The sequence below is a fragment of the Anguilla rostrata genome, chromosome 3 (assembly GCF_018555375.3).
Source record: "Anguilla rostrata isolate EN2019 chromosome 3, ASM1855537v3, whole genome shotgun sequence".
Lineage (NCBI taxonomy): Eukaryota > Metazoa > Chordata > Actinopteri > Anguilliformes > Anguillidae > Anguilla > Anguilla rostrata.
In genome coordinates, this window is record NC_057935.1 from 71799076 (window position 1) to 71824671 (window position 25596).

The following is a 25596-nucleotide window of genomic DNA, read 5'->3' on the forward strand; positions in this document are numbered from 1 at the left end:
CTGTAACAGCTCACCACCAGGAAAACGGATTGTGAGCAGTGTTTAAAAGAAGAATTTGAGACTCCTGTTGCTGTGTTAGATCTGTAGATTCTTCAGAGTGTGCTGTGAATGAGGCTCTTATCACTGCCTAGACCTGCTTCTGTGAACCCTCAGGTCATAGGTCAGAGTTCATCTTGTCCCTCTGTGAGGTCACGGCTCCAAAGCAGGTCCCCCGCTTCTGGGATTCGGGACGCTTGTTTTCCAAAATCGCTTCAATTTCTGCCATGTTGTCAGGCTGGCTGATGATGATGATGATGGTGACGATGGTGACGATGATGATGATGGTGATGATGATGGTGATGATGGTGATGATGATGGTGATGATGATGATGATGGTGCCAGGACAGCTTTGCATTCAGTTTCGTTCAGATTTTTCTGAAGCTGATGAGCTCAGACACAAGCACAGCACAGGACACGGGGTAAACAGAGCTGTGCTGACATCACAGTTCATTAAGTGCGGTGGCTGAGAGTCGTGGGGGCGGTGAGACGGTTGAAATTACCCTGAATTCAGCCGTAATAAGACTGATTAAGAGGCATGCGGGCCACAGGAAGCAGGAAGTCAACTTGAGAGGGAGAGACGTGCCTGGATGGAGTTACACTTTAATACCCAAATATGAATGCATTACCCATGAAAGCAAAATCATGATCATGCGCAGAATTTTTGCATTATTGAAGAGTGGGCTGGCATTAACTATCGATCTGTGTGTGTGCATGTTTGTGTGTGTGTGCTTGCGTGTGTGCTTGCGTGTGTGTTTGCGTGTCTTCCCTCTCCAGGCTGGTGCGGGAGGTGACGGGCGTGAACGTGAACATGCGTGTGGGCATACACAGCGGGCGTGTCCACTGCGGCGTGCTCGGGCTGCGCAAGTGGCAGTTTGACGTGTGGTCCAATGACGTGACGCTGGCCAATCACATGGAGGCAGGCGGCAAGGCGGGGTGTGTCCTCTGCCCTCTCTAGTACACAACGCCCAATGGCTGCTCTGCGATTTAATCAATTTCTGTCATACACGTACATCTGTCATTAGGGTATTAAAAAATGTCTTTAACATTGTTTTTCGCGGTTATAATTTCCTTTGCATTCCTTTTGTTTGGTATTGGCCAGGGACTGGTTAAACAAAGACAAACACTGTAGCTGTGGGGCCGATAAACAAATGTGTGTTTTATTACTGAAACTGTTTAAGTAAAATTAGTGTAATGCTAATGCTATAGTGCTAATATGAATCATCAGTGGGGATCCACGCCCTTAACCAGAGTAAATGTTGGCTCTGACCCCCCAACCCCCCTCCCCCCAAAAAAACCCTCCCAGGCGAATTCACATTACTAAAGCCACCCTGAACTACCTGAACGGGGACTACGACGTGGAGCCCGGTTTCGGTGGGGAGAGGAACGTCTACTTGAAGAAACACAGCATTGAGACCTACCTCATCGTGGGGTGCAGTCAGAAACGGGTAAGAGTCTCCTGAGGTCAACTGCGTGACCTTTGACCTTTGACCTGACCAGTAACCAGGACACCTGTGCCAGACGGAACCTCTCATTCACAGTTAGCTCAGTCAGCTCGGTTGGGTCTGCAGCAGTCTGCTCTTCCCATGGCTGGTAATGCTCTTAGAGGTATGTGCGCTGAAGACTGACATCATCTCTTCCTCTTACCGTTCCCCAAAATGGATCTTTTGGATGAGCAGTATCTGAGGCCTTGGCACCGGGTTTGGGTTCGAGCAGATTTTTGTTTTCCTTCCAGTGCGCAGAAAGAGGTCTGTTCTGTGCGGTGCCTTTTGAAGATGAGCTAATCTAGTCCTCTCCTCCATTATCAGGCCTCATTCTCCACACCAGCTGTCAGCCCATAAAGTAGCAGATCCTGTGCAGAGTGGATAGCTGTGAACATAAGGGCCTCTTGTGGGGGGGGGGGGGGTCACAAAAACTGTCCTGACATTACTTCCCCTGTTCAACCCCCCCCCCCCCACCCTCAACTATAGGAACAGAAAGCAGATCACCTAGCTTGTGTGTGCGTGCGTGTCTGTGCGTGCGTTTGTGTGTGTGTGAGTGTGTGTGTGTGAGTGTGCGTGAGTGAGTGTGTGTGTGTGTGTGAGTGTGTGTGTGTGTGCGTGTACGCGTGAGTGAGTGTGTGCGTGTGTGTGTGTGTGTGTGTGTGTGTGTGTGTGCGTGCGTGCGTGTGCGTGAGTGTGTGTGTGCGTGTGTGCGTGTGTGTGTGTGTGCGTGCGTGTGTGTGCGTGTACGCGTGTGCGTGCGTTCATGTGTGTGTGTGTGCGTGCGTGTCTGTGCGTGCGTTTGTGTGTGTGTGAGTGTGTGTGTGAGTGTGTGCATGGTGAGTGTGCGTGTGTGTGTGCGTGTGGTGAGACTGTGTGACGCTCGTGTGACGCTCGTGTGACCCGTGTGCTGCTCTTCTCGTCCCCCTGCAGAAAGAGGAGAAGGCCATGATCGCCAAGATGAACCGCCAGCGCACCAACAGCGTCACGCACAACCCCTCCCACTGGTGCTCCGACCGGCCCTTCTACAACCACCTGGGGGGCAACCAGGTTTCCAAGGAGATGAAGAGGATGGTAAGGACCGGAGCGCTCTGGCGAGCGATCTCGCTGAAAGGCTTCTCTCCACGACACCCTCTCCACCCTCCGATTATCCTCACGCTTTTCAGCGCTGTCCGTGTGAAAGGGAGAGGGCCTGGCCTTTTTGTGTCTGCTAAAATGGAGCAATTTAATGTAATGTAGTGTAGTGTAATGTAATGACACGATATCCAATCCTGTTGCTCCATAGCCTGATATCCAATCCTAATGGTCCATAGCCCGATATCCAGTCCTGTTGCTCCATAGCCTGATATCCAATCCAATCCTGTTGCTCCATAGCCTGATATCCAATCCTGTTGCTCCATAGCCTGATATCCAGTCCTGATGCTCCATAGCCTGATATCCAATCCTGATGCTCCATATCCTGATATCCAATCCTGATGCTCCATATCCTGATATCCAATCCTGATGCTCCATATCCCGATATCCAGTCCTAATGGTCCATAGCCTGATATCCAGTCCCGATATCCAGTCCTGATTCAGCTGGCACCAAGAGGTTTTCATTTCCACGCTAATGCTACTCAAATCTATATTAAGTCCAAACATGACTCACTGAGGCCTCTGCTGATGCTGTGGAGAATGTCAAGTTTTGGGGAGCAGTGCGTTTGGCTTAGAATGAGAACTCTCATTCTCAGTGGCTCCAAATCGATTGAAACAAAAGCGTGAAGTTTTGACCTCGATGTTGAAAATGTCAGAGTAAAAGTGTCTGTCGTCCAGGAGTTTTATTTCATAAAAAAAAAAAGTCCTTCAAATCTCACGACAGAATGTCACATTGACATCTTTCTGCCGTCTGAGAAATACTCGCCTTCTAAGATTTCTGTCTGTAAGAAAGAGAATTACGTTTTACTCTGTGCGCTTGCGTGTGTGTGTGTGTGTGTGTGCGCGTGTGTGTTTGCCTGCGTGTGTGTTTGTGTGTGTGTGTCTGCATGCATGTGACAGAACCTCTGGTCATACTGTTCCTCAGTTATGGAAGACCTTGCCCACAACATGTTCAAAACACATTCTGGGTAATCTTTCAGTACCCACTTTTTAAACCTACTTGAATGATATTAGATATAATAACTCATGTTCTTTACATTTTGCGTGTTTGTATTGAGCTTCTGTTCTTGTCCCACCTCGTTGTGCCACGTTATGCGGTGGCCATGGGGAACCTGCCATGTGAATGAGATTATTATGCATTTTTTATTACGTGGTCTACAATGCTTGGAACTGTTCTGTAAACAGAACAGGGAACAGAGCAGAATACATTTTCAGGTTTCTACAAGTTAATAATTACAGAGCAAGCTCAGAAATAGCAGTGGCTAATATCAATGGGAGATTTTGACGTCCATAATTTTGACAGACCAGCACACCTGGTCAGTTTCTCATCCCCTTCACCTTTCTGGTCTCCTAGCAACTTGGCAGTGGCAACTAAACCCTCCTGTAGTCTGTTTTTTAACCCCTTATGGTTACACAATTACAAGCATGTGATTAGAATGCTCTTAACTGCACATTCTAATGCTGATGTCACAATCACTACTGGTGACTGAAAGCAGTGGAGTTCTAGAACACTGACATAGACTTCTGGGGGAAAAAAAAACATTACAAAAAAAAATAATAACCTACCCAGCAAATGATTTAAGGTACAGGAGCTACAGATTGAACTGCTTTCCTAATACTTGTACATACTTGTAATTAAATGTACCTGTTTCAAAAGAAATATACAGCCAGCAGAATGTAGCTTGCTTGTGCCTTTAGACTCTGGCCACGATATACCGCTCTGCACAGTTGCCATATTCTGTACATCATTTACCATCTGTGTACTGTACATTAATGCTAAGTGCTTAATGTTAATGATATGTAGGAGCACACATCATACAGCCGATGAATAATAGGTTATTACGTTAACAGAATATTTATGAGGCAAATATACGAAGCCAGTCTAGGGAGCACCTTGCGGATGTCTGTAATCTTAGAGATCTCTGTCCTTGACAACTGACATAAGGACATACTTAGCACCACAATCATTGAGTTTATGGATGAATAGAATAGAATATGGATGGCAATACGTATTTTCCATCTGGCAGTTTGTCTGGTAGGGGAACACGTTTAAAATAGGTGTGAAAGGGAGCCAGTGCGTAAGGTGGTGAACTCAGATCTGCATTTCTGTCTTAAAGGATTCTGTGCATTTCATTCTGCAGTGAAAAATCATTGGTGAAACCATGGGGTGGGGGGTGGGGGGTGGTGGGGCAGGGAGGGGTGCATTGCCCATCAGCTCAGAAGCTTGGGCGCACAGTTTCTCCTACTACCATCAGTAGATTTTTCTGAAATGTTTTCTTTTTTTTTTTTAATTACAAATCAGTGTTCTAGAACTATAGTTACCAGCAGTGATTGTGACATCAGCACTATGTTCAGTTAAGAACATTCTAAACACATGTTTGTGACATCACAGCTTAAAGGGTTAAGAATGTTAACTTCAGAAACAGCTGTGAAGACTGACAAATGGAGCCTTTGTTTTGGAGGCCACGATTGGTCAGCTCAAGGACGGCAAAGTCCATCACGGTCGGCAGCGTCGAGACTTGGTGCCAGGACCACAATGCGGATAATCAATAGCTAGCAAGGGAGCTGCGACAGTAAATTCTGAAATTGTCGATGAGCTCATTGGCTGGGTTGTGCAGTCCTTGCTGATTACTGGCGCCATCAAGTGATCATAGTCAGTATGTGCAAAAAAGTTTTTTTTTTTCAGTTGACTTATGACAATGTAGATTGCTCATAAAACGAGGCCAATGTGAACAGGCAGCTTACTTTCATCTTGGTAACATTTACCAAGCCTAACCAAGAAAATCCTGCACAATCTCTGCTGCCCTCCTTGTTGTAGCCCTGTGACAGTTTAGTGAAATTATATAGATGTAAAGGTCCTGGGGGGGATCAAACAAAAAACATTTTGTTCTCCCCAAAGTTTGAAACGACACCCTGGGTGTATAAACACAATAATAGAACACTGTGTCATACATTATATTATTTTGTTCTAACCTATTAGAACTAGGCACTATTAACAACCAACCTGTGGAGGAGGAAAAAATAAATAAAGAAATAAATTTCAGTTTAATTCCCCGTCCACCCTACTGACATCTCTACACCTTGCACTTTTGTCAGATTGTGTCCCTGTGGCCCTATTACCAGCCAGATTGTGTCCCTCCCCGTACCCTTTACCTGGGCACCTGGGGACGGCCGGAGAATTGAATAACGCAGGGTTAGCTCTGAAAGCGTCACGGGGGAGTTTCCTGGGGATCTGGCGATCTGTAATTACTGCTCTCTCTAATTTCTCTCTGGGCCCCTGAGCGCCACGGCTGGTGATGTGTGGTCAGGCCAGGAGGTGGCCCCGCGCGTCTCTGGGCCCCTGAGCCTCACTGCTGGTGATGCGTGGCCGGGCCAGGAGGTGGCCCCGCGCGTCTCTGGCCCCTGAGAGCTGGCTGGCCGGCCAGGAGGTGGCCCCGCGCGTCTGCTGCTCTCGTGCTGCTCAGGAACAGATTTATGATGGTACAGACGACGCTAATATCAGTCACAATGGCTGCCATCCCAAAGTGCTTCACATTCACACGTCTGTTTGCATTTGCGAGGGAATAAAAACAGACAGCTAAAACAGAGAAATGAAAATGGAGGTTAAAACTTTTTCATCTCCTGCTCTGATTGGCTGAAGGGACATGCAGGCCTGCTCTGATTGACTAGAGAGACATGCAGGCTCACTGTGATTGGCTGGAGGGACATGCAGGCCTGCTGTGATTGGCTGGAGGGACATGCAGGCCTGCTGTGATTGGCTGGAGGGACATGCCGGCCTGGTGTGATTGACTGGAGAGATATGTAGGTCTGCTGTGATTGGCTGGAGGGACATGCCAGCCTGCTCTGATTGGATGTAGGGACTACATTAAGAGGAGAGCAGGGGCAGCCCCTTTATCCACACGATCCCGCCCCTTATCCACACAGGCCCGCCCCATTATCCACACCGGCCCGCCCGCCACCCCACTCTCATCAGGGGCTGCAGCTGAGAGGGGATACACGGTCTAGGAAAAGCAAAAAAATAAATAAATAAAAGAGAAATGTACGTTTAAATGGACATACAGACATATAGACAAATGGATAACTGTGTGTCATTAAAATCCTCCAGGGATCCATTGTAACAGCAGAGATTGTGGATGTTGCTGAAGTGCCGGTATTGAATCCCCCCCCCTTCTCGATGCCCCCCCCGCTGTGCTAAATCAATCTCTCGGTGATTCACCGGGTTCTGCTGTTTATCTCTACGAGCCGTGCCTGGGTGTGCGGGTCAGCTCTGGTTGCCTGGGAGACGGCCGATACTCATACCCCCCCCCTTGGTTCCAAGTGTAGACAAAGAGTTCCCCGACCGCCACACCAAGCTGCTGCTGCTGTTCTGCACGATTTCTAATAGTTCTCACTGAAAAAAATGACAATACACAAAATAACACAGCAGAGAGAAAGAAAACTTCAATGTTTTGTTGCTTCCAGAGGCTGAAAACCGTGAGGAATCCACCTTGTTGGAGAACGTGGTACAGCCTCCCTACTTCCTGGAAAAATGGTTATTGTGTGTCCTATACTGTCAAAGCAGGGTTAATTAAAAACACACACGTTAACGTGGGTTGCCAGTGTTCTGGCACGGTCATCCATTTTTGGTGAGTTAGAATATGAAGTCCTCAGGGAGATGTAGTCCAGTTGGCACCAGAGTAGGGGGGTTCTTGCTCAACGTGAGGGTGCTTTCCATCGGACTCGCTGCCCACGTCCCATCCTACCCGGGTCAGAGAGGCATAAACATGTTTTTGGTGAGTGGGAGGTGGGACGGATTGGATCCGTTTTCTGCATCTACAAATGTAAAACTAAATGTCCAGTGAATTGAGCATGTTCTCAATTTTTCATATTTTTGTGTATATCGCAGTGAACAGATTATCTGTTCCCCTAACCCACAGCAAAGTATGATTTATATAAACACATTGCATAAATCTGAAGCTTGGTTTTATGTATGAAGAAAATTGAATGAAATATTTGAAAACAGACGTGAGGTCAAGTTTAGTTAGATATACTGCATACCAATCACATTTTAGATTAAACGGCTGTTAGGAGGCTATTAGCCTGTCCAGCCGAAACACTGCACTTGGATTTTATTTTTGTAATAGAGCAGTCCTAACAGAATGATTTAAGTATGTATAGTACGTGACTCTACCTATTTTGGCTATTTTCGTCCGTGACAATATATGAGGGGATTTTATGTAACACATAAAAGCAACATGTCTTAATCCGTACTTTATCGGAGTGCTTTTCTTCTGAGTGAATATTTAAATGAGGGATGAATCCTGTGACCCCCCCCCCCCCCCCAGCGGCACTCGTACATCACAGTGAAGATAAAGAATAGTCTGCAGGGGGGGGGGGGGGAGGAGAGAGTGGGGAAAAATACACCCTCTCTGCCCTTCTTTTATATGCAAGGGAAGACGCACGGAGAGAAAATGACTCATGATGCGTCTCTGGTATATATCTCCCAGAATACCCAGCATGCCGTTAATCACAAGCCTTAAAATACGCCGCTATTTTAGCTTCTTTGAGTGCTGTATTTGTTTTCTTCTTTTTTTTGTGTTTGTTCTGTATAACCTTGGCTGTATAGTAGTGTCTTTACCTCTGACTGTGTCTTGTCATTTGTTCTACCTCTGTCTCTTTACCACATTATGGATATGATATCCAGTCTGACCAAAATTGATTTAATTTCTAGTGCTTGTGAATTTAAATAGTTGTAGCAAGGATGTGAGTGCAAACTGGAATCTATGAAGAGCACACTGTCCATTTTTCTTTTGTCATGACACTGAAGACTGTTCGACGTTGAAGGAACACTTGTTTAGATTTTATATAAAATGTGTTGTTTGTGCTGTTGTCCAGGTGGGGGCAGTGTTGCACCTTTCTGCGCTGCTGTGCTGCCAGTGTCACTGCTGGAGACGTCTTCATTTAATTCCTTCAGTGCTCCTGTATTCTGTCACACTGGCAGACAGCATCACACTCCCTCGTGCAATGATTAGAATTGCAGAACAGTAATGATCGGACAGCCGAGACATCCTAACCTCCTCTACAAGCCCTCTCATTTGGCTCAGACACAGACCTCTCTGACACTTTTATGCGACTAATAATTTTCTTCTCGAAGGTGCTTTACATTTCAATATCAAATGTGTAGAGCTGCATCGAATATCGAGCTTTGGACACCTGAAGCGCGTTTGAATCTGTTCTACATATCTTTGCCATGGGCAGTTCGAGATTCCCTCTCTTCCATCCCTAAAGGAACATGTGGTGAATTAGCCTCTCCTATTGGACACTTTTGTAAGCGTGATATCCCATTGGCTGGCTGTGTAAGGCCGGAAACGTTATCCTATGTAAATATGCAAAAGCAAATGACAACGCCAGGCCGACGTGCTGCGAACGCACGGCCCAGCTGTACATACTCAGCGTGCGTTATCATGTTCCTGTGGAGGTAATAAACCCGGGTTCTCAAGAGGGCGATACAGAGCAGTTTTGACAAGTGGAAAAAAGCACGAATGGAAGAAGACCGCTTCATCCTGCTGTTGCCTGCTATAGCGCCCCCTCGCTGCGACGCTTGTCACTGCAGCTCATGCTTGTGTTGCTTCAAGAATTTCAGGTGACACATTTTAGAACGCAACTGCGCGTGAAACCAGCTTTGCCTAGCTTGAATTGTCCAAGTTCTCGTACGTACGGAGGGTACATTTCTGGATGTACTGGATTTCTGGATTCAGAGCACTTTCTGAAGGCCACGCCCCCTCCTTGCTCTAATGCACTCTCTCTCTCTCTCTCTCCCCCCTACAGGGCTTCGAGGATCCCAAGGACAAGTGAGTACAAAAGCAGGCCTTTCTCCTCTCCCCTGTGATTCGTAGTGTCAGACTGCCCTGCTGCTTGCTCTTCATATCTTTCCTGTCTCTGGCTCTGGTGCAGAAATGGATTCTGGGATTTGTAGTGCATGGGGGGAGATTAGCTGGTGTCCAATGGGGGTAAACTCATTCTGCTTTCATGCTTCCCTGCCATGCCAGCACACACAGTACATCAGTGGAGACTGAGTAAGGGGTTAGGACAAAAGGATGTGTTAATCTGGAGCTGCACCCCATTAAAAAAAATAGAAATAAAAACTGGAAAAACTCCCAGAAGCCTCTGCTTTTTCAGGGGAAATGATGCGAATCTGAGCGACACAAAAGGTCTGCTGCCCAACACGTTCCCCACGGTCAAAAATAATCCCCTCTCTGCCACCCTGCTCTGTCTGAGCACACCCAAATCATTACTGCAGTCCCCCCTCTGCCCTCCTCTGCCCCCCCCCCATGTGAGACTCACAGTAATAACACACTGACTGCAGCCAGCAGCCCTGCGGCTACTCCCTGTCAGTGTGATTCAGACACGGCGGCGGGGAAGAGATCGCTCAGCACAGTCACTCAGGACTGCCCCCTGCTGGACATCAGTGGCTTTGCCCTACAGACTGGTTGATTGGCCGAGCTGGCCCCTCTCTGTCCTCGTTGGGTTTGTGCGTTGCGTTTTCTCCGATCCCGACTGGCCTGTGTTTTCGGTCTCCGATTCGCTGAGCTTGGCGGCGCGTGAAACCGCGCTGTGATGTCAGCGCTGTGTCTCAGCTTGAACTGCGCTGTGATGTTAGCGTTGTGTCTCAGCTTTTGGTAACTGAAGCGCTTTGTGAGTAAATGCTGATTTAGACCAGCTGCTGATGAATTCTCCGTTGTGATGGGAAAGGCGATTCTAAAGTGCTGGTTGGCCGGCTGAAATGACCCTGCCCCCCCCCCCTTCAATGTCCCCCCCCCCCCCGCTGTGTGTGCTTGAGTCTGCCGCGTGAGGTGAAGTGTGTTGGGGAGAGGCGCGGGAGCATGTGAGTTTCGGCTGTGGCGTTCGAGGCGCTTGTCTGTCTGTCTGTCTGTCTGTCCGCCTCTCTTCTGAAGGGGGAAACCAGCGTTGTCGTCTCCTCCTGTGTTATCTAGGCATTTCATTTTCAGAAACACGCAGGAAAACCTGAACCCGGAGGACGAGGTGGACGAGTTCCTGGGCCGGGCCATCGACGCGCGCAGCATCGACCGACTGCGCTCCGAGCACGTCAAGAAGTTCCTCCTCACGTTCCGGGAGCCCGACCTGGAGAAGAAGGTACCCCCGGCCCTGAACCCCGACCTCCTACCCCGACGGCCTCCTACCCCCAGCCTCCTACCCCGACCTCTACCCCCGGCCTCCTACCCCCGCCTCCTACCCCGACCTCCTACCCCTGGCCTCCTATCCCCGACCTCGAACCCTGGCCTCCTACCCCCGGCCTCCTAGCCCCGACCTCGAACCCTCAACCAGCCTTGAACCCCGGCCTCGAACCCTCAACCAGCCTCTTACCCCTGACCTTGAACCCTCGATTTTGTACCCCGACCTTGAACCCTCGACCTTGTACCCCGACTGACCTTGTACCTCGACCTCTTACCCCCACCCCGTACCCCCGACCTTCGGCTCTGTCCTGGTGCTGGTCCCAAAGTGCTACTGAAAGCAAGCGGGACCTTAAAGGGGAAGTGAGGGGGAAATATTTGAAAAAAGAAAAAAAGGATGAGTACAGAGAAGAGGATCTTAATCTTCATATCCTCCTGAGATCCAGCAGAAAAAAGTTTAGTTTTTTAACATAAAATGTGTTTTTGATGATGAAAGCATTTTTCAGTGAAAATATGTTAGAAGAATATTCTTATTGAATGTCCTTTTTAGCATAGCAGTTTCAGCATAATAGGACATATGATTCTTCAGTTCAAGACCAGGGACTCGTGTCCCTTACAGGGGACAAAAATTAATTGGCAGGTCTTAGGAGGACACGAAGGCGCAGTTCCTCCATGCAAATAAAAGGAATGTATTTTGGCAACATTTTTTGTTTTTGATGATTCAAATTTAACTGCTTTAATGTTCTGTATTTTCTTTTTTTCAGTTTGTGCTAGGAGCTTTTTCTCTCGCAAAGTGCTTCTGTTTATAAAAATATCCTTTGGGTTTGGGTTGCTTAGTTGTGCCCCTGCCTCGCGTGTGGGGGTGGGTGTGAGTGTAATGGGCTAATTGGGAAACCCTGTGAAACTGCAGCGGCCTTTAAGTTCTCACGTAATGGGGTTAATGTGACGACGGGGGGGGGGGCCGCGGATTTGAGCCGGCTCCCCGTACCCCAGCGGCGAATCTCCGTCCTCTCGTTTAGCGCGTGTTTATTTGTTATTTATTGTGCTATTTATAACTGCTTCTGCAGTTCTGCGCTCCAAACCCGTACGCAGACGATGGCAGCGGCGGACTCCTCCATGCTGGCCAGTGGGGTCTGGTTTGGGGCTTCGCTGTATGGTCTGCATGTGCACTCGCACCTCCTACATCAGCGGTTCTCAGTCCTGGTCCTGGGGGGGGGGGGCAGTGTATGCTGGTTCTTGCTACAGCCCGTCTCCAGCTCAATTAAGGTTGTTGAACAGAGGTGTTTAAGTTAAGTTAAGAGGCTTGTTGTTATAATTTGCGTCGTCTTTGAATTCTTCATTATCTACCAAATGGTTAGTTTCAGTAGTCAGGTGTCACCAATCAGGAGCCTATTGATTCTTCTCCGACTTTAATTGAATTTTTAATCGTCTTCTTTTTATGTGATAATTTGCAGTGGAGCACCATATAGCACAATGTGAATATGGGACGTCTATTCTTCATGGCATGCATAGCTGTTTCTGAGATCATGTGGCTTAAAATAATCCTTCAGAGCATAAAAAGTGTCTTAATTAAGAGAAAGGAAGAGCTTGTTAAAATTCTGGGCTTGCGGTTGTGGTTGGAATGAAAACCAGCATACCCAGGGGGACCGAACTCGACAGCCACTGACCTAAATATCACAGACAGGGGAAGCCCGCTGGAGGTCTGTAATACTGAACGGACGTGAGCGTGTCAGAAGGGACGCTGAATTGCGTGCTGCCTCAGTCTCGCATCCTTCCCTGCTATTAATTTTTAAAAAATATTTTGCGACGGAACGATCACCGCACACAAAGGTTGCCACAAGCTTGTGAGATTTCCTTGGAGGACCAATTATGAATGTGAGACTAGACTGCACTGCTGTGCAGAGGCACGGTTAGTTCTGTACGCTCTCCAGAGTAGACTCTGGTTCCTGGAGTTGGTGAAGAGTTAAGTTTATTGCCCGTAGCAGGAGCTGTCATACCTGACTGTGTTCTGCATGGCTGTGGTTTCGCTGGAACCGCAGAGAGTACCTGAGAGTGGGGGAGGATGGAGAGAGGGAGCGAGAGAGAGAGGGTGAGAGACGGATAAGGTGGTGGGGGGGGGAGCGAGAAAGAGAGGGTGAGAGAGGGATAAGAGGGGGAGAGAGAGCGAGAGAGAGGGTGAGAGAGGGATAAGGGGGGGAGAGAGCGAGAGAGAGAGGGTGAGAGAGGGATAAGGGGGGGAGGGGGGGGAGAGAGAGCGAGAGAGAGAGGGTGAGAGAGGGATAAGGAGGGAGAGAGAGGGTGAGAGAGGGATAAGGGGGGGAGATAGACGAGGGGAGAGGGAGAGAGAGAGAGAGAGGGGGGAGGGAGAGAGAAAGGTACTGATGCACAGCCTTGCGAGCCTGCTCTGAGAATCACAGGGATGTTTGGAACAGGCTGCCTCTCTCTCCGGGGAGAAGCGAGGGATCGCTTTGGTGTGTTTTAAGGCATGGCTTCCCGGGGAATTGCTGTGAATTGCTTTTTTTGCTACCTGTTCATCCCACAAACAAACAAAATCCCTTGAACTCTTTTTTTGGGGGGGGGGGTGGGGGGCATCTGAGCACTGAACAGGCAGCCCCTTGGGTATGAGCCCAGTTCGTCACCATGGTTACACAGGAAGCAGGAAGTCATGTACCCGGTTGTGTCCCGAGACAACGCTTGCCCGTGACCCCAACAACAGCCCCCCCCCCTCCCCCCTCCAGGTTCATAATGCGAAATCCATACATGTTTGAGTTCTGAGGGGAGTGGCCCAGTGTCTCTGGGGGGATTGATGGGGTGATGATTACCTCCTGCAGTGCGTTAAGGAGCCATATAGTACTGAACCCAAAACTTCCACAAGGATGAGACTGCAGTACCTGCTACTCTCTCTCTCTCTCTCTCTCTCTCTCTCTCTCTCTCACTCACTCTTTCATTCTCCCTCTCACCAATCAGTTTTTTTCTTTCTTTCTTGAAAAGCCCAGTTTGCATGTTGCAGTATTTTATTTTTTATTCTTTTGGCTGGGTTCAGAAACCCACAGAGTGTGGTGGTTCCTTGCGTGGAAGGGTTCAGAAACCCATGGAGTATGGTGGTTCCTTGCGTGGAAGGGTTCAGAAACCCATGGAGTATGGTGGTTCCTTGCGTGGAAGGGTTCAGAAACCCACAGAGTGTGGTGGTTCCTTGCGTGGAAGGGTTCAGAAACCCACGGAGTGTGGTGGTTCCTTGCGTGGAAGGGTTCAGAAACCCATGGAGTGTGGTGGTTCCTTGCACAGATGGCCTCCCTCGCAGGATGGCGTTTTTCGGGCCTGTACCTGCAGACCCCACAGGGGAGAAGAGCCTGAGGCTTTGCTCAAACGGGGAGTCTGGAGAGATTTGGAACTGCTGGGTGAGAGATTACAGTACAGCAGGGGTGTACGGTCTTATCCGAAAAGCACCGGCATGGGGGCAGGTTTCTGTCTTAGTTCAACACTACCGCACCTGGTTCAACTAATTAACTAATCAATCAGGATCTTCGATAAGTCGAATCGTGTGTCTCAGTGCTGAGCTAAAACAAAAACCTGCACCCGTATCCACCCTTTTTGGGTAAGACTGGCCCCCTGCTGAACTGGCTGTGTGTAAAACTTGCTTTCAGTGGGCAAATGAAACGGTGTAACTCAGGATGGAGGTTAACCGTGAGATATTTATCATTCTGGTGTAAAAAAATCAGCTTCCAAAACCAAGTGGGGATCTTCAGTGGAGGATTTTACATAATTTTATCACAGACAGCAGTGCGGTGGACCAGTGCAGTCCTTCAGTAGATAATGGGTTCCTTTTTTTGGTTCATTATTGGCTGTTTTCCTGCATCTGGGGACCGTTCCAGACTGCAGCCTGTATTCAGTGTTCTGTTGGGCTGGACAGCAGGGGGTTATGGGTAGGGCTCTCCAGTGCCTTTGTGTTTTGGGTAAAGTACTCAAAAAAAACAAAAAAAAAAAAGAAAACAGGCAGCACTGTATCAGTTTTATTTTTGGGGCAGGCAGAGTTGGCTCTTCTTAAGACCCGACAAGCCGAACTGGAGCAGGGCAGGTTTGTATAGCAGGGCGTAGCGTGAGGATAGCTTCCTGATTATAGATGCTGTTTGTTTTCTGCAGTCTAACTGGTTAAGTTTTAATCACAGCACAGTCCCAAGTGTCGTGAATGTTTCTTTTTTTACTTTTCATCCAGGGCTTCTGAAAAGTCTCTTTTTTTTTAAACTTTTTTTTTTTTGCTACTGCGGTGTAAACACCCAATCCCCACAGCCGTCTCTGGATGCTGCTTTTTCAGACTGCTGTATCCAGATGCCAGACTTTCACTGAATAAATCTGTTTGAATAGGTCTTCCCAGCCCAGTTTTCCCGCAGTACGCCGCGGTGAAGTTATCTCCTGTCCTCGCTTTGGCACGTTACCTGCATTCACAGCGGCCTTGAGCTTCTCAATAACAAACGCTGAGCTGGAAATCTGGCGGCTCTCCAGCTCCACGATAATATTTTTTTTATCGCCATTATTACCTCAGATGGATAATGACCAGGAAATGTGCATGGAGCTCTATGACCTGGTGATGATCTGATGATCGTCTAAACGCGATGATGAATGCTGATAACGGATTACTTCTGTACCCAGCGTAGGCTTACGCTGCTTCTTACGGAAGTCACAGAAGCTTCTGTTAACGTTCAGATGAAGATACTTATTTCTGAGTTACGTTTACGCACAGTAAAATGCATGGAGTAAATTCAGCTGTAACAGAGTATCTGAGATATGAGTTCAGTAGGGACCATATATGCTCTGTAAGAGTTGATTAAATGCTGGACATTGCACAATATTGTATTACTGTGCAACGTTGAATTTTAAGTTCATTACATGGTGGGAGTTATATATATATATTGATGAACGTATACAGTCATTTGTAAAACGTTCTACTGCTTTGTGATGTTTTTATGTACTGTTCTGAAATGGTACATATGTGCAGTTATGAGCAAACGTGTCTGCACAGTGTACACACGTGTGTGAATTTATGAATGCTGTGTGAGATGTGAGTGAATGTTCTGGTATGTAAATGATGAGGAGAGCGGAGTGGAGCTGTGAAAGATGATGATTTAGCGATGATGCATTGCATGATGAATATGGAGTGATAAACGCACGCTTTTCTGTCTGGGTAGTTTTACGTTTTATGATAAAATCTGTCATTTGACTTCCACTCTCTCTCCCTCCCCCCCCTCCCTCCCTCTCTCTCTCTCTCTCTCTCTCTCGCTCTCTCCCCCCTCCCTCTCTCAGTACTCTAAGCAGGTGGACTCCAGGTTCGGCGCGTATGTGGCCTGCGCCTCCCTCGTCTTCCTCTTCATCTGCTTCATCCAGATCATCGTGGTTCCGCGGTAAGAGCAGTACCGTCTCGTCTCTGTATCAGTTGTGGTTCTGCGGTAAGGATGTGGTTCTGCGGTAAGGGCGTGGTTCTGCGGTAAGGGTGTGGTTCTGCGGTAAGGGCGTGGTTCTGCAGTAAGGGCGTGGTTCTGCAGTAAGGGCGTGGTTCTGCGGTAAGGGTGTGGTTCTGCGGTAAGGGCGTGGTTCTGCGGTAAGGGCGTGGTTCTGCAGTAAGGGCGTGGTTCTGCGGTAAGGGTGTGGTTCTGCGGTAAGGGTGTGGTTCTGCGGTAAGGGCGTGGTTCTGCAGTAAGGGCGTGGTTCTGCGGTAAGGGTGTGGTTCCGCAGTAAGGGTGTGGTTCTGCAGTAAGGGCGTGGTTCTGCGGTAAGGGTGTGGTTCTGTGGTAAGGGCGTGATTCTGCAGTAAGGGCGTGGTTCTGCGGTAAGGGCGTGGTTCTGCGGTAAGGGTGTGGTTCTGCGGTAAGGGCGTGGTTGTGTGGTAAGGGTGTGGTTCTGTGGTATGGGCGTGGTTCTGCGGTAAGGGCTGTGGTTCTGCAGTAAGGGTGTTCTGGGTGGTGTGGTTCTGCGGTAGGGTGTGCTGCGGTAAGGGTGGTTCTGCGGTAAGGGGTGGTTCTGCAGTAAGGGCTGTGGTTCTGCTGTAAGGGTGTGGTTCTGCAGTAAGGGCGTGGCTCTGCGGTAAGGGCGTGGTTCTGCATAAGGGCGTGGTTCTGCGGTAAGGGCGTGGTTCTGCATAAGGGCGTGTTGGGTAGGCGTTCTGCAGTAAGGGTGTGGTTCTGCAGTAAGGGCGTGGTTCTGCAGTAAGGGTGTGGTTCTGCTCGTAAGGGCGTGGTTCTGCAGTAAGGGCGTGGCTCTGCGGTAAGGGCGTGGTTCTGCAATAAGGGCGTGGTTCTGCGGTAAGGGCGTGGTTCTGCAGTAAGGGCGTGGTTCTGCAGTAAGGGCGTGGTTCTGCGGTAAGGGTGTGGTTCTGCTTGTAAGGGTGTGGTTCTGCGGTAAGGGTGTGGTTCTGCAGTAAGGGTGTGGTTCTGCAGTAAGGGCGTGGTTCTGCGGTAAGGGCGTGGTTCTGCAGTAAGGGTGTGGTTCTGCGTAAGGGCGTGGTTCTGTGGTAAGGGTGTGGTTCTGCAGTAAGGGCGTGGTTCTGCGGTAAGGGTGTGGTTCCATGGTAAGGCCTGCTGAGTGCTGAGTGAGACCTCTTTATCTCGTCCTTCAGCGTACACCTGAAGGAGAGCGTCGTCTACGTATATTTCAGTTCAGATAAGGCCGTATATGTGAAAACACAGATCTAACCGTCTAACATCTACGCTGCTGTTGCATCAGTGTCTCTTAGGTGTGTTTGTGGAGGTCGAATTGAAACTTACTGTATGTTATCAGGCTAGCAGGAATTCCAGAAGCATCTCTGTAGTTGCTATGGGAACTAAAACCGTGATTCCTTAAATAACTCTATAACACAATAGAGTAACTTCAATCCACATTAGAATGACATGGATCAGTGGGCAATTGTCCAAACTTTATATAGGCTTACCTTGGCTCTCAAAATAACATGCACGCATGTCCTTTAGCTTAAATTAAACAGAGTGCCCGAAACAACGTTGTGTTTGTGTCGTAATGACCTTGGACGTCACGGTGTCGTTACGAGGACAGTTGGGGAAACTCTCGGCTTCAGACTCTTGTGTGGGTTGAAAGCGGATGGGTTTTTTTTTTTTGGGAAGTCTGGTGCTGGGAGTGAAACCTCCCGTTCCCACCGGAGCCGGATCCCAGATCCCAGATCCCTGCCGGGACCGGGACAGCTCTGGCTCCAGGCCCGGCTCCGCTTGGCGCTGTGCAGCGCGGACACTGAACTGAGTACTGAGCTGATGTTTGTTTACTGTTGGGAGGCGCGCAGGAGCGCGAGCAGGAGAATACAGATGAGCCGCCGTCTCTCCGCCCGGCCCGATAAAAACGCGGCGAAAGGCAGGCGGCGGCGGCGGCGTGAACGCTGCGGACGGCGAAGGTTACGGAGCTTCCTGTCACCCCGCCGCGGCGGTATTTCTGTCAGCGGCGTGATGGAGAAGCGCCGAGAGCCGCCAACACCGTCGCCCCCGCCGCCCCCGCTCACACCCCCTCTCCCCTTCATCATCCCTTTCTCCACACCCCACGCCTCTCTTTCCACATATTTCATTGTGTCTCTCTCTTCACTCGTTTTTTTCTCTCTCCCTCTAGCCTATGTTGCCCTCGCAGTCACCTTTTTTTCTCCTTGCTCTGGTGTTACTGTAGCTCTCTCTCTCATCTCTGTCCTTGACTGCTCGCTTTGTCTTCTCCTCCTCTTCCTTTTTCTGTCTGATTGCTCACGCCACTCTTTCTTTCTCTGTTGTCCCTCTCATATCTCTCTTTCTCTCCCTCTCTCATATCTCTCTCTCTCATCTCTCTCTCTCTATATATATATATGTATATCTCATATATCTCTCCCTCTCTCATATCTCTCTCTCTTTCTCTCTCTCATCTCTCTCTCTATATATATATATCTCTCCCTCTCTCATATCTCTCTCTCTCACTCATATCTCTCTCTCTCTCTCTCTCTCTCAGCTCCACTCTGATGGTGGGATTCTATGTGACCTGTCTGATTCTGCTGCTCGCGGTGATGTTCGTCACAGCGGTGTACTCCTGCTTCCGGGTGAGTCCTCTTCTTCCTCCTCTTCCTCCTCTCTCTGTTTTTTACACCACAGAACATGAGAATATCTAAGTAGCCCCAAAGCGAAACCCTGAAGAACTACATTTCCCAGAATGCCACGGCAGTGTGTCTTTACCCCGGAAGAGCAGGGCACATCGTAGGCAGTGCTACAATGGCGCAGTAACCGGCAGAACAGCTCAGAGTGGGCGTTGTTTACTGGGGCAATGTGAAACCAATGAGACCTGTTTGTAGCATCATTTGAGTGGTGCGAAGTGATTGGTGGAAATGCAGTGCCTCCCAGGTCATGTGGTGCAGAGTTCCATTTTGTTTATGCCGGGTCACATGGTCTGGTTCAAGTGAGTCGTGCTCTTTTTACAACACAGGTAAAAAAATTCAATAGCTTTTCCTACTGATTAAAATACATTTTCAGGTGACTGCGATGTTTCTTTTGCAATATCGAGCCTTCGGTCTTCGGCTGTTTTTGAAGGCCCTGTATTTCACCTTTGTGAAGTCTTTCCTGCGTATACATTCTCCAAAATTACAGGGCTGTTTTTTCGTTGTTGAAACGCTCCATTTTTCCTCCTGGTTTAGCACCAGCACCCCCCCCCCCCCCCACGTCTGCACAGCGCTTATTTTGGGGGGGGGGGGGGTTCTGGGGCCGGTTCCAGACCTCGCTGTTGGTGTTTTGTACACTTTTCACTGTTGTGCCATATCGAGCTGTGCCCCTAGCCCCCAGTCCCCCCCACCCCCCACCCCCCCCAAGAGGATTAGAGAAGCAAGTGTGTCCACTCTGTGTGCAGTGCTGTTAATCCGGCTGGCTCAAGTGGGCATTGTTCACCGGGGGGGGGGGGGCTGTTCCCCTCGGTCTTTGAAGGGGGGGGGCAGGAGCTGAGGGAGCTTCAGAAGGAATCTGTTGTGCATTACACTGCGTCGCCCAGGCAACCACCAAGCTTTGCTTCGATAAGGGTTCCCCTGGAGGGTCACCGTGGGCAACGGCCGCTAACGACAGGGGATGAGATCACTGGGCCGCCATTTTGGAATCATGCTGCAGCCTTCAGGTTACAAGCCCTGCTGGTTGACCGTGAGACCACACGGTGGCGCTGTAGTTCCACGCAGTGGCACTGTAGCTCCACACGGTGGCGCTGTAGTTCCACGCGGGGCGGAAGCAGACGGTGTGTTGCTATGACTCCCTCGTCTGGGTGCAGACGCAGCGTTCCCTTCCGCTGATTGGCCCATTCTGATGGTTTTGCACCACTGCCACAGCACCACTGCTGGCATATACAGGGGAACGCCATAAACTTAAATTAGTGAAGAGTTTGTGAGTGTGTTCTATAAGCAAATAGCCTGCGAGGGATTTCAGTTATGATGTCTTATTACTGTGCGACACACTCATTTAGACAAAATTTGATTACTCGTGGGAGAATGCGGGCAGCCCTTAAATTTTATATAGCCTGATATGGATACAGTTGCGAAATTAGAACTTTACTTTTTTGCTTTCTAGTTACTGCAGTGATCCAACTTGGGACCAAAATCAAATTGACTTCCTGCTGACTGACCAGGCAAATGAAGAGTCTGAGTTGTCGGTTGATCACCAGTATAAACCGGTATAAACCAGTCAGCCTCTCTTCTCCTCCCAGCTGTTCCCAGTGCCTCTGCAGACGCTTTCTAAAAAGATCGTCCAGTCCAGGATCAACAGCACGCTGGTGGGAGTCTTCACCATCATCCTGGTCTTTCTGTCTGCCTTCATCAACATCGTGAGTCCCGCCTCGTCTCGCCCGTTACAGTGTCCCCATCCTTAAACACCTAAGGCCCGAAACATGCTTTCACAAAAGGAAGCATGCGAACGCAGTCACTTCCTGGAACGCAGTCACTTCCTGGAACGCAGTCACTTCCTGGAACGCAGTCACTTCCTGGTACGCAAAGTTGGTTTCACGCATTGTTGCATTCTAAAATGTGTCACCTGAAATTCTTAACCCAACGCAAAGTGCGAGCTGCAGTGTCGAGCGTCGCAGCGAGGGGGCGCCATAGCGGGCAGCGACAGGATGAAGCAGTCTTCTGCAATTCGTGCTTTTTTTTCCGCTCAGTCTTTTCACAGCTGCTCTGTATCGCCCCCTTGAGGACTCAGGTCGTTATTGGCTCCACAGGGGGATAAGAACGCACGCTGAGTATGTGCAGCCGGGCCGTGCGTTTGCAGTGTGTCGGCTTTACGTTCACATGCTCGCGCAGGTTATGTTTCCGGCCTAACGGGTACAGCGACGCCTCCGTTAAACACCTGACTGACACGGTGAAGTGTTGCGGGGGCTCCTGGCCGAGCGGTCGTCCTGTGCGCCGCAGCGTGCGGCTCTTCCCCAGAGGTGGAGAGTGCGGGGGTCAGAAAGGCAAAGTCCCGCCATGTGTTTCTTCCGCCCGTGAACTCGGCCAGCTGATTTCGCTAATTAGCTCTACCTCCTGGCTGAGGAATTGTGCTAATTAGCACATCCAGGTGTCTGGAACAAAATTCGAGAGAGGAATTGTGCTCTCTGAACCTGGATTTTGCACCTCTGATCTTCCCCAGCCTGTTGTGTTATGCACACCGTGTCTGAGCGAGAGCTTCAGCTGGCGCGAGTGTTTGTGTCGCTGTACAGCAGCAAGCAGCTGGTCATTTAGGGACCTGCGGGCTGGCTGCCTCACACACACACACACACACACACACAGGGCCCTGTACCAGCCCACACAGGCCTCACACACACACACACACACACACACAGGGCCCTGCGGTACACACACGCACACACACAGGGCCCTGCGGTACACACACGCACACACACACACACACACACACACAGGGCCCTGCGTCACACACGCACACACACACACACACACACACAGGGCCCTGCGTACACACACACACACACACACACACACAGGGCTCTCCTCAGCTGGTGAAAATGAGCAGTGTGTGAAGTCTATGCTCTCATCACTGAGAAGGTTGCAACACTGAGACGGGTCTGCAAACATAATTGTTTTCCCAAAGATTAGGAGCAAATGAAAAAGAAATGTAAACACATGCGATATGTAGTAAAGTAGCTGTTATAGACTGATAACTAAGCAAGGATAATGAAACAAAACTTTCATGAGTGAACCCCGTCCCCTCGCCCCTGTCCCGTCCCGAGTTTGACCCCTCTCCCTGCGTGCCTCTCTTGCCTGTGTGTCCGTCCGCCAGTTCACCTGCAGCACCAGCGACATCCGCACCTGCCTGGCCCTGGAGTTCAACGTCAGCAGCGGCAGCGTCAACGCCTGCCACGTCCATAACTCCGCCCTTAACTACACCCTCCACACGCTGGAGGGCTTCTGTGGGAGCGGCTCCTTCAACTGCAACTTTCCTGAGGTGTTAACGCCCTGGTGACTCCGACCCCACGTCCACACCTCCGGTGTAGACCCACCCACGTGACTCCCTCTGGTGTAGACCCCACCACCGGTGTAGACTCCGGACCACCTCCGGTGTAGACCCACCTTGTGTAGACCCCCACCCACTCGTGTAGACCCACCCCTCTGGTGTAGACCCCACCCCTTCTGGTGTAGACCACACCCCACCCGGTGTAGACCTCACCTCCTCTGGTGGAGACCCCACCCCCCCTTCTGGTGTAATATTTTAATTATTTTGACATGACAGGAGTGTCTTGGATGACAAAAACAAGTTGCCGTAAAAGTATTTTTCAGAAATATCACATTGTGTTTTTACTGAATGTGGCCTGTAGTGTACGCTTCAGCACAGTGGAATATATAGTTCTTCAGATTAAGGCCAGATACGTATGTCCCCTACAGGGGACAAAAATGAATTGCCTGGTCTTAGTAAAGTACAGCCCCGTGTGATTTACTACACAGCACAGCTTTCTGTGGTACGAGTCCATTCTGCTTTACAATAAAGTAAAACTCAGCCCATCTCACGAGATAAGCTCCCACAAGCCACCTCTCAAATAGAGGCTGTGCCCATAAGTAATGCTCTCTCTGCACTCTCTCCCTCCCTCTCTCTCCCCCTCCCTCTCTTTCCCCCTTCTTTCCCCCTCTCTCCCTTTCTTCCTCCCTCATTCTCCATCTGTTTCTCCCTCACTCACTCCCTCCCCCTCTTTCTCTCCCTTCTTCTCCCCTCTCTCTCCTCCTCTCTCCCTCCCTCTCTTCCCCCCTTCTTTCCCCCTCTCTCCCTTTCTTCCTCCCTCATTCTCCATCTCTGTTTTCTCCTCACTCACTCCCTCTTTATCCCTCTCCTTCCCCTCTTTCTCTCCCTTCTTCTCCCCTCTCTCTCCTCCTCTCTCCCTCCCCTCCCTCCCCCCCCCCCCCCGCAGTACTTCTCCTCCTGTGTGCTCCTGAGTCTGCTGGCCTGCTCAGTCTTCCTGCAGATCAGCAGCATTGGGAAGCTCTTCCTCATGCTCTTCATCGAGCTGCTGTACATCCTCATCCTCGAGGTGCCCGTCGTCAGCCTCTTTGACAACGTGGACCTGCTGGTGACGGCCAACGCCATGTGAGCCAACGCCTTAACCCCCCCCCCCCACTCACCTCCACCCCCCAGTACACCTCCAATCTCAATCCCCCAACACACCTCCACCCCCTACTCCCACAACAGTGGCATTACATTTTAGGAAAATTACTTGGCAAGCACTCTTATCCTGAGTGACCTACAAAAGTGGAGAACTGTGCTGTTAGTCTCCGGAATACAAAATTGCAGCGTATCCAAGGAGCCACAGGAGGCCCGTTCATAATCAATATGTGTAAAGTTAGCAAAACAAACCAACAGTTAGTATTGAACACAGAAGTGTAAATACCATCACACAGCTGACTTATCTTTATCATTACCATCCCGAGGGTAAGAGCTGGCAGCTGGAGGGTCAGGGAGCTACAGCACCAGGCCAGCGAGGAGGGAGGGGCAGTAGACCAGACGGGAACTGCAGGGTGTGGGGGGACATTTGCCTCAGGAGTTGAAAACAGCAGTGATCCACTGGTGCACTGCATGATGGGAAACTCCTGCAGTGTTTGAATCTGCATCTCTGAGTGACTCGAATGACCTTATAGGCCAGGCGTCACCTGCCGGTTTTCCCCTGGTAAGACAGAGATGGAAGGCAGCATCAGTGGATGTGTTTATCTTCCTCTGGGCTGCTCTCTGAAAGACTAATATCCTGCCACAAGGTTACCTCACACAGACCGGAGATTCATTCTGCAGGCGCAAAGCAGAGACGTTTAATTCAATTACACAGTCTTTACTCTGCTGGCGCATCGCAGTCAATGATAATGGATGTCCTCGGTAATGGATTGATGCTGCCTTGGCCTGTTCTTTTTTTTTTTTTTTTTTTTTGCAAGAGGAACTCCTGTTGTTTTTATCCATTTACATAATGAAGCCATGGATGGATGTAGCTTTTAAATCTCTGACATGCACTCTCTCTCTCTCTCCTCTCTCCATCTCTCTCCTCTCTCTCTGTCCCCTCTTTGCAGGGAGAATGGAACATGGTAAGATGAGCTCTTGGTCATGCTACACAATGTCATATTGGTGTAATGGTAGCATTAGTGTTGAGTGAGATTGTTGTGTGTGTGCGTGTATGTGTTTGTGTGTGTGCGCATGCGTTTGTGTGTGTGCGTGTGTTTGTGTGTGTGTGCATGCGTTTGTGTGTGTTTGTGGGTGTGTGTGTGTTTGTGTGTGCGTGTGTGTGTATGTGTGTGCGTGTGTGTGTGTGTGTGTGTATATGTGTGTGTGTGTGTGTGTGTGTATATGTGTGTGTGTGTGTGTGTGTGTGTGTGTGTGTGTGTGGTGTTTATCTCTCTCTCTCTCTGAACGGCAGCTCCGTAGAGAACTCAAGAGTTCCTCTGAAGATCGTGACGCCCGTGGTGCTGACGGTCTTCGTCCTGGCCCTCTACCTGCACGCCCAGCAGGTGGAGTCCACTGCCCGGCTGGACTTCCTGTGGAAGCTGCAGGTACATCTGCACGTGTGCTGCACAGACTCAGTAGCCCCGCCCATTATTTCTCTCCATTTCCTCCTGACCTCTCTACTTCCTCCAAGCATCTCCACTTCCTCCTGACCTCTCTACTTCCTCCAAGCATCTCCACTTCCTCCTGACCTCTCTACTTCCTCCAAGCATCTCCACTTCCTCCTGACATCTCTACTTCCTTCTGACATCTCTGCTTCCTCCTGACATCTCTACTTCCTCCTGACATCTCTGCTTCCTCCTGGCATCTCTACTTTCTCCTGACATCTCTACTTCCTCCTGGTATCTCTACTTCCTCTGATCTATTCTCTGGCATCTCCACTTCCTCCTGGTATCTCCACTTCCTCCATACATCTCTGCTTCCTCCTGGCATCTCTACTTCCTCCTGGTATCTCCACTTCCTCCTGGTATCTCCACTTCCTCCATACATCTCTGCTTCCTCCTGGCATCTCTACTTCCTCCTGACATCTCTGCTTCTTCCTGGCATCTCTACTTAATTTTAGCTCCTTTGGGGTACACTAGAAATACGCCGTTGCACAAGGTGAAGGTAGATTAAGACAGACTCTCAGGTGCTATTTTCCTCTCGCTGTGTAGGTTTCAGTGTAATGACATCGCCTGAAATAAATCTCATAAAAAGGCCGGGGATGGGGGATATTGGATTGCGATTTAGCTGAGAGCCATTTCTTTCAGGTCCTTACCTTTCTGCTTATGTGCAGAGGACTTATTTAAACCTTTCATGACTGAACTTGAATAGCCGTTCATACTGAATCATAAGGGG

The 25596-nt window shown here is 49.6% G+C and overlaps 1 protein-coding gene across 3 annotated transcripts in view; it reads left to right on the forward strand.

Moving 5' to 3' along the window:
• adcy5 (adenylate cyclase 5) overlaps positions 1-25596 on the forward strand; it is a 110332-nt gene that overhangs the window by 76314 nt on the left and 8422 nt on the right. For 2 of the 3 annotated variants that reach the window (XM_064329663.1, XM_064329662.1), the window contains 12 exons: positions 814-972; positions 1343-1484; positions 2451-2591; positions 9459-9481; positions 10625-10784; positions 16121-16218; positions 18782-18869; positions 20504-20620; positions 22069-22233; positions 23189-23364; positions 24330-24344; positions 24674-24806. In XM_064329663.1, coding sequence (XP_064185733.1) covers positions 814-972; positions 1343-1484; positions 2451-2591; positions 9459-9481; positions 10625-10784; positions 16121-16218; positions 18782-18869; positions 20504-20620; positions 22069-22233; positions 23189-23364; positions 24330-24344; positions 24674-24806 — 1417 coding nt within the window. The remainder of the gene's footprint in view (positions 1-813; positions 973-1342; positions 1485-2450; positions 2592-9458; positions 9482-10624; positions 10785-16120; positions 16219-18781; positions 18870-20503; positions 20621-22068; positions 22234-23188; positions 23365-24329; positions 24345-24673; positions 24807-25596) is intronic. The other variant, XM_064329665.1, reaches the window with a different exon arrangement.